The sequence below is a fragment of the Lepidochelys kempii genome, chromosome 9, assembly GCF_965140285.1.
Source record: "Lepidochelys kempii isolate rLepKem1 chromosome 9, rLepKem1.hap1, whole genome shotgun sequence".
NCBI lineage: Eukaryota > Metazoa > Chordata > Testudines > Cheloniidae > Lepidochelys > Lepidochelys kempii.
Genome location: NC_136388.1, coordinates 28,664,428 through 28,675,165, shown reverse-complemented (window position 1 = coordinate 28,675,165; position 10,738 = coordinate 28,664,428). Strand labels below are relative to the sequence as shown.

At 43.8% G+C, this 10,738-nt stretch overlaps 1 protein-coding gene across 1 annotated transcript in view; it reads left to right on the top strand.

Moving 5' to 3' along the window:
- Positions 1-1,839: 1,839 nt before the first annotated feature.
- The window catches only part of HPS3 (HPS3 biogenesis of lysosomal organelles complex 2 subunit 1), a 31,127-nt gene continuing 22,228 nt past the window's right edge, over positions 1,840-10,738 (top strand). The window contains exons 1-4 of the mRNA XM_073359715.2: positions 1,840-2,193; positions 4,335-4,829; positions 5,915-6,101; positions 10,232-10,320. Coding sequence (XP_073215816.2) covers positions 1,971-2,193; positions 4,335-4,829; positions 5,915-6,101; positions 10,232-10,320 — 994 coding nt within the window. The 5' untranslated portion in view covers positions 1,840-1,970. The remainder of the gene's footprint in view (positions 2,194-4,334; positions 4,830-5,914; positions 6,102-10,231; positions 10,321-10,738) is intronic.

Genomic DNA, 10,738 nt, shown 5'->3' with positions numbered 1-10,738 from the left:
CAGGCATTCACATGGCACTGTTGTAGCAGGCATTGCAAGGTATTTACATACCAGATATGCTAAACGTTCATATACCCCTTCATGCTTCGACCACCATTCCAGAGGACATGCTTCCATGCTGAATTTAATTTGGCATTCTATTATTAACAGTAGGATTAAAACTGCTATTAATAGCGACTATTTTTTAATCTCACAAATGAGGGGTTTTTTAATCGTTTGACAGCCCTAATATTTATCCTTGCCTCCTTTAACTGTTTTCTTTTTTAAAGTGGCTGGAAATACATCATTAGACAAATTAAACTCAGTATTTTTTCATTATACTGAAGTTTGCTTTGCAAAGGGGCTTCATTCAGTTATAATAGGCTTTTCAGATCATATCCCATTAAGGGATTAGAGAAAACTTTTGAAATGTCATGTGAGAGCAAGTGCAATTCATGTTGATTTATAGAGAATGCAAGGATATATAATCATATGACTCTCAGCTGAAGATCCTAGTGACTATCTTGGCTGTAACTGATTCTGTATGCCTGAGGCATTGGAGAAAACAATCTAATCTTTTGTTTCTATAACCAGATTTCTGGCACAAAAGGAAAAGCTTTAAAAGCCAGAGGAGAGAAAACATATTATGGACATATGAAGATGTTTTAGGTTCTATAAGTGTCAGTAAAGCAATTATAAAGCCATCCAAAGGTAAATTAAATGTATTTTAGAGGTACTTGTAAATATTTATTTGCTGAGTACACAAGAGCTAGAACATGCCTAACAAAGAAAAGAATGACTGCACTGAAAAACTTGCCATTTCTTTGCTTTTAAGTTCTAAAATTCTCATCTGTGCTCCTCATTGTCCAGACCTCTGAGTCTAAAGAAAAGTTGGGCTTCTGGAGTGTTTAATTCGTCAATGAGCAGATACAGAATACTTTCTTTCTACTCTATTTTTTTAAAAAATATTTTTGCCTTTCAGTAAAGATCAAATAAACAGCAAGTTTCACACGTGATTCCACTTTTTGAACTCCAGCTAAAGACCTGTGTCTCCACACCTTCATTCATAGAATCATAGAATATCAGTGTTGGAAGGGACCTCAGGAGATCATCTAGTCCAACCCCCCTGCTCAAAGCAGGACCAAGCCCCAGTTTTTGCCCCAGATCCCTCAATGGCCCTCTCAAGGATTGAACTCACAACCCTGGGTTTAGCAGGCCAATGCTCAAACCACTGAGCTACCCCTTCTCCCCCTTCAGCAGCTTTATCTCTGTTTGTTTCAAAAACACTATTTCCAACCCTGCCTCAGACATATCAAAAGTCCTTTTGTGTTTGGCCTATCACTCAGAAGTATGTCTCTCTACATCTGCCTCAGCCAGGGGCCAGATTGATGTGTACCTGTCAAGGCACAGATAAGCACACACTGACAGCTGTGCTAACACAGAGATATACACCCGCGGCCCATGCTGTGATAGGCACACTATAACACCCACACAAATGCGGACACTAAGAGCTGTGCAAGCACACTGGTGCGCACACAGATACACAAACACTGACAGGCACGTTGACACAAGCGAGGGCACTGATATGCACACTAGCACCCGCAGATGTAGATCCACACACGATGTGTGTACTAGCAGCTGTGCGCAAACGCTCACACGGACGCGCATTGCGAACACACATGCACGTGTAACTGATACACCCACAAAAGCGTGCAGCCCCTAGCTGAGCACATCGGGACGCACATATCTACCCTCCCTAGGTCTGTGCTCCAACGCAGATGCTGCCCCTTTGGGAAGCCCCGGCCGGCGCTGCAGGCGCTGACGTCTCTCCCCACCTGACCGGGACAGGGCGGCGCATGTTGCGGAAGGGGCAGTCTGCCCTGCTCTCTCAGGCTGTGCGGGTGGAGTTGGTGTCTGGGGGTCCCCGGGCTGCAGCCTGCCCTGGGCCGTGGAATGCGGGTTGGTTCCGGTGCCCCGCTCAGGAGGGCGCCATGGTGCAGCTCTACAACCTGCACCCGTTCGGCTCGCAGCAGGTGGTGCCCAGCAAGCAGGAGCCGGCGCTGTTCTGCTGCGGCCGGGGTGCGCTGCTGGTGGCCTGCGCGGCGGCCGGCTGCAAGGTGGAGGCGTTTGCTGTGGGCGACCAGGAGCTCTGCGAGCCGCTCGGCTGTTTCAACACGCTGGGCCGGGTGCTGCACATGGCTTACAGCGAGGCGGGTAAGAGCCGGGACTGGGGCGGCACCGGCTCCGTGGGGCAAACTCCGGTGTCCCCACAGGGCCGTCGTGTCCGGCTGTCGCCCTGTGGGGACGCGGCGGGAGGGTGGGGTGGCTCTGCGCAGGGGGCACAAGGTGATATGCCCAAAGCGATGTGGTCCCAGGTTCTGGGTCCTGTGAATGCAGTTTCATCTTGCAAAACTCAGGGTGGTGCTGGAAACGACTGGGCCAGTGGCAACCTGGTGGGGCCGATGGGGAAGTACAGCCCTTCCTCAGCTCTATGCCACTGAAAATGACTTGGTTCTTTTGAGACAAGGAGGCTGAGGTAGCTAGTGTCTTTTATTGGACCAACTGCTGTTGGTGAGAGAGACAAGTTACACAGGCCTCTTCTTCAGGCGTTGTTTCTTCTGTTTGTTCCACCTTCCACTCTCTTGGTTTTTCAGTTGCTTCCCCTGTTCATTGAACAAGCCCCCCCCCCCCCCCCGCAAAAGGATATTGTATGGTTGCATCTGATTCCTCCTTTGTTGAAAATGATGGGGATGGATGGGAGGGGATTTCAGGGGACTCATGGCACAGATCTGATGGCAGGATCAGGGACTGGATGAGCTCTCAAGTGCCATAGAAAGAAAGGTTAGAAAGGACCATTGAATTCTAAGGACTCTACTTTTGCTCTATGAGCTAGAGCTATGGGACCAATGGAGCCATGGGATACAGAACTGAGTGAGCAGTGGATGATTTTGCCTGCAGAGTGTGTGGAAGGAGGCAGGAGTGCTGGAGGAAGTATGCTTAGTGTTCTTACGCCTCTCTTTTTTTTAAGAGGTGAAGTGTGTGTACTTTCCCTAGCTTTCTGAGCATTATATCACATATAGTGGAAGTGTCCTTAGCCAGATCCCAACTTTCCCAGCCATCTTTGAGGTATTAACTCCTGCTGACTTCTCTTCCTGATTTCCTATTGTCTTCACCTAGCGAAGCATTGGCTGGCTGACTCCTAATGAGAGTGCTGGGGGATGGAAAGGGAACCAACTATTAGGTTTTTGTGTCGAGCCCTAAAACTTTGTCTTCATTCCCTTTATTCTTATGGTACTTGGGATGTGCTTCACTCTGGCTAAGAAATGTTCAGCTCAGATTTCTCAGGATTTTAAGCACCATATTTTCACACTATTACCTCTTTTGGAATCTTTCAAACAAGTTTTTGACTCCTCGGAAAACTTCTTGCAGTTCACCATTCAGCCTAAAACATACACCACTGCCATGAACACCTTGATCATTATAAATCTTTGTTTGTAGGGTAAACATATTGTCTGTTAAGTGTGAACCTAAACAGGAGACTTCTTTTTTTTTTTTTTAAAGTGTATGCTGCCTTTGCATAGTCTGCTGAATTTATTTTTAGTAAGAGGACACACACACCCTTTCCCCCCCCCCCCTCTCCAGACTGAACTCTTTCCTCCTAGCTGAGTTTTTCCCATGATTAAAACTAAAGATTGAACTACAGAGTGGTAAGATGATCATCTGCCTGGAAAAGGGCAGAGGTGTTGACTACACTGTTCTTTATTGTAGCCTTGAATTCTGTTTCAAAAGAGGTCTTTGGAAACTTTACTTCTGGTTAGCAAGAAAAAGTAATACTAGATTAGGGAATAAAAGCACTTGATCCTACATTCCTTGTGCACCTACTGAAGTCTAGATTCAATGGTAATTTTTAAAAATTTTCATAACATATGTACTAGTACACTTTCTCTAAAGTTAACTGAGATGCTCCAGATTTATATAAACTTCTCAAGTGCATGCTGGCCTAGATAATTCACATTAAAAGTATTGTACATTTATTATTAAGTACTGCTGACAATAGCACAGAACTCTGGCAAACAAATTGTATTTCTTTGGGGTAGGAATCCTTTACCACTACATTGTTTTTATGATGACGTAGGAGTTTATAAAATTAACTGTGCTTATAGTTTTAACCCTTTTTATTAATGACAATTATCTGGTAACAGGAATAACATTTCAGACAGATTTTACAAATTTGCTTAATTCCATAATTCTTTTAGTCAAAGTGCATTGGATTTAGCAGCAATAGGATGCAAACAGCATAAATTATTTCTCATCTATGGGTTAGTATTACCACAGTATTGTTGCTCTCTTTTCAGGAGATTATTTGGTGACAATAGAGGAGAAAAACAAGGCCACCTTCCTACGAGCTTATTTGAATTGGAGATGCATGTCAACAGGGAACACTCGAGTTTGTGTCCGGATGATGGGTCACAAGATGGAAGAGTCATACAGTGAATCTTCTAAAGTCCAGATGTCAATTGTGGAAATGCCTCTTTCAGATCCACCATTGTGCATTTCGTGTTGTCCTGTAAATGGAGATCTTCTTGTTGGCTGCAAAAATAAACTGGTCATGTTCTGCTTGAAATATCATGTCATAAATCAGGATCTGACTGTACTGGATTTTGAACTCTCCTTAATTTTGCACATCGATAATGTCACCCCTACAGAAGTAGCATTTTGTGCGGGGTACATAGCTCTAACAACAGAGTTGGATGTTTTAATCCTGAAGCTGGAACCTGTTCATAAAGGTGCAGATAATACTGATCTATGTGCAGATAAAGTCAAAGCACCAGAAAAGCTTGTAGATGAAGGTAAATACGGAATTTAATTTTCCTTTTCATAAATCTTGAGATTGACTTGTATTAGTTTCAAAGTGTGCTCAAGGAAGTTGGTTGCTCTAAAAAACTTTTTCAGAACATCTTAGAGGGACACCATCAGTTTAATATTGCATTTGTCTGAAAATTTTATACCTTCTGTATTTACACGGAACACTCAGTCCTGCAAACACTTGCACACATGCTTAGCTGTTCTTCGTTGAGACTACTGATATGCATAAAGGTATGCACTTGCATACATGCTTGCAGGATCAGGGCCTATAACGGAAAGGAGTCAAAGCAAAAGACTGAACTAATATTTTCATATTTGTCAGCACTTTGTGCATAGTCAGCTTCAATGCTTTCCTGTTTAGTCAGTTGCTGAAAAGATCCTATAAACATCAACAGGATGCCCTAAAATCTTTTATTTTAAAAGGAATTTTAAAATACAAATAATTCAGGCTGTATTGCATAAAATTATCAGAAACTAGAATTTTTAAAAATTAAATCATAGTGTGGGGGGCAAAAAGGCAAGTTGACAGGTTTCCCATTTAAATTTCTCATAGCTTGCAAGGGTGGGTTTGAACTTCCTCAGATGACAGGAAGGATGCCTGTAGTTCTTCTGTTACTTACAATTAATTGGCAATTTCAGACCTCTTTCTGGGTCTTTTGAGCACTACTTGCTTGAGCAAAAGTGATGCTAAGACCACATTCAGCATTCCATTCTAGTTGCTTCTCTCAGCTCAGTGTTACTTGTGTTAGGGCAGACACACTTCTGAATGCTCACAGTGTTTATATAAAAATCTACCACTTTCTCCAAAAATCACACTGCTCTTTCTCTATATTGGGAAATATAGTTGTTCTCTGTCATTACCCTGGACTTTTAGGTTCTCTAACATTTAAAGATTGAAAAGAACCAACAGTTTTATTACCAAACCAAAATCCCTACAGTTTGAGGCTGATACGAATTACGTCTCTGCCCTTGAAGTATTTAACTGAACACTCTCTCATCTTATTCTTCTGTTGCTGAGATTTGCATGATACCGGTTTGGAAAACTGATACAATATTTTAATTGTTTAAGGTGTAAAAGATGAAGTTCCTTCAGCCTTTTCTTCCCAGCTTGAGTCGGATGACTTTGTCATCTGTCAGAAGCCCATGGAACTACTTGGGGAGGAAAGCAGACTATGTGGAGTACTGGTAACACTGGAATCAACAGGGTTAGCTAAGGAAGACACAGAATATTTCCAAGTGCGGTACCTCCTATACAGGTAATAAAAATTGCACTTGACACTATATGGCATGTGTGTGCCTATATCGTGTTGATATTTTGCCTTTGGGGGGCATGAAATAAGCCATAGTTCATTTCCTGTACGGCAGAATCCTTTTAAATAGAGCAAAGCCTGAATAAATGGGTTTAGGGGTTTAAGGAAATTGCTCTGAAACACTGAGGGAAGGTATCCTCAAACCCATCCCTGTCTCATTCCTCAGGGCTTTCAAATCCACCTAGCTAGCCTATAGTCAGTTTCTGCAGGGAATGTGGCCTGCTGTTCCATTCCACAATGGAATTGCTGTGTATATAAATCTTCTGGTTGTGTTTCAAATATCCCTACTTCACATCCCGACTCTGTGGGCAGTGTACAGAGCTTCCACAGTAGCTTCTCTTGTGTTATGGAGAAGGGTACTGAGACCCTCCCTGCATTGGCTTTGCATTGTCTCACTGATCCTAGAAATGCATTCTGTCCACAGTGTTGGAACCTTATTCTAGTTTTGGCCCTTTCTTGGTTGAGGCTACATATTCCAATCAACAGGGCACTGCTGTTGACTTGCTGTGTGACCTCAGTCAAGACACTTGGGGCCTGACTTTCAAAGGTGTGGACTATGTTCAGCTTTCATCAACTGCAGCTGGATTTGTATGTGCTCAGTCCCTCTGTTTCCAACCAGAAAAAAGAGACAATTAACCCTGCAGAACGTTCTGAACTCATGGGATTAAAAGCCCTAAGTAAAAGGGCTGCTATTTCATTTTATTAGCTATCAAAGCTATTGGGCAAGCTGAATTATGACAAGAGTTCCTGCTCAACAGTAAATTCCAAAGTAAGACATTGAAGAAAGTGATTGGCAAGCTGGAGAGGAGAAAGAGAAGACTAGAATCTGAGATGGAAAGTACTGGCTGTAGTTCAGATGAATAAAGAAAACAGGGGACTAGTATAGTTAAAATGGGGTGCAAATCCATTGCTATGTCTTGCTTACTTATTTCCCATCTCTGGTACCCAGAGGTTTTGTTGTAAACAAGCAGATAGAAATTATCCTGTTTAGAGGTCTCTTGAGGCTGCTGTCCATATAGTGGTGGAACCTGTGTGTGTCATATAGTTTCCATTATTGTGTCCCCCCTGCTGACAGTTGCTAAGGCTCTGGAGTGGTCTCTTTTTTTCTCAAACTAGCCCTCCATCCAGGTCACTTTAAAGTGTCCTCCCTCCTGGGATATCAACGTCCCAAATGGACAGTATCCAACTTGACACCAGTCATCAATACAACATCTTCTTCCCCTTCAGGTTTCTCTTCCATTCCCCTTTTCTGTCAGAGTAATGGCTCCAGGGCTTCTCCTGGGAATCTTTACCAGACTGAGTTGTTCTGCTGAAGACACCCAGAACTATAAGCCATTTTTCTACCCCGTCTGTCTCAGCAGGTGAGAGCTTTGCTGATGCTAAGCTGTGTGTCAGCTCCCTGACATACCAGCTTGTCTGCCTTTCAAGACTTGATCAGTCTACCTGCTGGGCAGGTAACATACAGTGAACCCCAGTTTCTGTGTTCTCCCAGAGGCATCTCTCTGCAGTGTCACAGTCCCTGTCACTGTGACATAGAAATTAGAGAGTTTGCTGTCTCTAGAGAGACAATGTACACATCAGGTAGATAGGTTAGCTGAAGAGTCACACTTCACTTTAATACACAGCATTGAGCTGGTTTTGTAATAAAACAAGAATAAGTTTATTTATAAGAACAGAGGTTTGAGTGGTACTAAGCAAGAGAAAAAGACAGGTATGGTTACAAACAAAACAAACATGCTCTCTAGTGACTAAAACTTAATTCTAGCAGTTATATATTTGCCTACAACAGTTTCTCACAGCAAGTTATCAGTGACTAAGGCCAAGAGGATCCAACTTTCACAGGATCAGAGTGTGCAGATTCCTCTGTCTCCTAAGTGAAGGAAAATTACATGGTAAATGTTGCTCCATTTATATTACCCAAAGTCCACTGTCTCTGCCTTAAGAGCCATAAAGGTGTCCTGAGGTGCAGATTCTGTCCCCTGATAAGATCACGAAGTTGTCTCCTCTGCTCATTAGCTTTGTTTACCTTTTATATTGTGACAAAGCTCTGTCATTGTCTCCTTGGGTCCCACGTTTCCTGACAGATTTTGCTAGCCTCCGAGGCTCACTGTGACCTTCCACATAGCCCTTCTCTCTCTAGAAGCAAGGGTCACAGCCTACTGAGCCATTTTCATTTCTCCTAAGCCAGCAAGGGAGGTGAGGAGAAGCTACCCTCCCTTGCACAGTCTCTGTTGTCTCCCAGTCTCAGTGATTAATCGGGGGGGGGGCAAAGGGAGGGAGCGTGTGCCCGCCCTCTACTCCGGGCTCTAGCCCAGGGACCCTAATAATATCAGCTATGGTAGCTGACTTTTTAGAAACAGGATGCGTACAATTCCCTGGGCCACTTCCTCAAGATCCACTTCACCCTTACTTCAGGGCCTCCTTCCTTGTGCCTGATATGGTTTGTACTGCTCAGTCTCTCCAACAGTACAACTTCCTCCTACAGCTCCTGACACACGCACCCACCTGACTACCTGGGAGACTTTTAACTAGTTTCATCCAGCCCCTGATTGGCTTCAGGTGTCCCAATCAGCTTAGCTGTCCTCCCTGCCTTCTGGAAAGATCTTAATTGGCCCCAGGTGTCTTAATTGATCTGGAGCTGCCATTTGCTTATCCTGGTAACAGGGATTTGTTTAGCCTGTGGATAATATATCTGTCTCCCATTACTTTATTATAGCCATCTGGCCTTGCCCCGTCACTGTATGTAAATGTACTTTCATTGTCCACTACCTATAGTAAAGCCAGTCGGACAGGCAATCCACACTTGTTTGCCTAGCCTTTGTCCGGTTTGGTGTATTCACTGCCTCTCAAACACATTTTTAAAATCTGTTTCCAGTATACAGACACACACACACACCTGTACACAACACGCAGTGATTTTTCTTCTTATTATTTATTTTTAGGGACCACTGTGTCACCAGTTTACATATGATACCTTACATGATCCCTTTTAGATATAGGTTTTAGAGTAACAGCCGTGTTAGTCTGTATTCGCAAAAAGAAAAGGAGTACTTGTGGCACCTTAGAGACTAACCAATTTATTTGAGCATAAGCTTTCGTGAGCTACAGCTCACTTCATCGGATGCATACTGTGGAAACTGCAGAAGACATTATTGTTTCATGGTCTCTGTGTATATAATGTCTTCTGCAGTTTCCACAGTATGCATCCGATGAAGTGAGCTGTAGCTCACGAAAGCTTATGCTCAAATAAATTTGGTTAGTCTCTAAGGTGCCACAAGTACTTCTTTTCTTTTAGATACAAGTTATGATAACAATGTGGTGTGGGTAGCAGAGTGTCAGGCCTGATATGACTCTCAGTACGGTGAGCCCTCTGTGAGTTGGCACTGAGTGGCTCCCAGGGTCACACAAACTCAAAACCCAAACCAAAAGACATAGAAACTTTTATGCCCCTTTCCCAAAGCTTGAACTTTTAATCCATCCTGGCTCATCCCTAGCTCTTCATTCTTTTGCAGAAAGCCCCTGAGAGTCAGCAATACTTCCTGAAGTCTTGGCCCGAGGCTGGATCCCAAACTCCACTCCACTCTACCCCCCCAAGGCCACCTGCCTATGGGTTGGCCTTCTCTCAGGTCCACTTGCTGCCCTCTCCCATCAGGGCTGGGGTGCAAACTCCCTCCTGCAGCTCCTCTGCTCTCTAGTACTCTGAGAGAGACTACAGCATTCTTCCCCTCTCATGGCAGTCACCGTCTATTCTGAGCATCTTCCCTTTATGGAACCCACCCAGCTCCTCTCCTAGCTGTGACTCCTCTTTGACTGCACCTGCCTATCCTCCAAGGACAATCAGATGTGTTAATTGGGCTCACAGACCCCCATCAACCATTTCACCACCTGTGTGGGGAAACACTCCATCACACTTAGCTATATTAGAAATGTTAGTAGTTGGACGTCTAAGAACATAGTGTTTTTAATAACTAATGAAGTCTTAGAACAACTATATTTTCTACAGTTATTGATGTTTACTTGTCCTAATTAAATGTCTTGCAGTGGTTTCTCATTGATATCCTATGTTTTTTCTCTAGACGTTTTACTCCAGATCTGTCATCTTTCGTCTTCTCTATTGAAGAGTCCAAGTTGCACTCTCTTCAGCTACTGCCTATGTATCAGACAGGTAAGTATCTGCATATACACAGACTGCATGATTTTTTTGCCACAGAAGGTCTAGGAGAAAACGTGCTTTGTATTCTCCTTCTTATACACGTTCTATTTTAGCAGTTACAAACTTTCATGAAAAAATTACTTCCTCCTTTTCAATGACTTGTGCTGAGCTTCCAATAACAAAAGTGGAGCCCCATACTCTCTTTAATGTTGTCCTCCCAAAGTTTATGCAAAATTTAATCTGTAGAGCAGGGGTCGGCAATTTATGGCACGTGTGCCAAAGACGGCACACGAGCCCATTTTTAATGGCACACTGCTGCCTGCCGGGGTTCCTGCCGGGGTTCCGGCAGGCAGCAGCATGCCATTAATAATCCGGCCTGGCCTGGCCTGGCCTGGCCTGCTCTTCTCCGCTCCCCGCCCCCTCCCGCGGG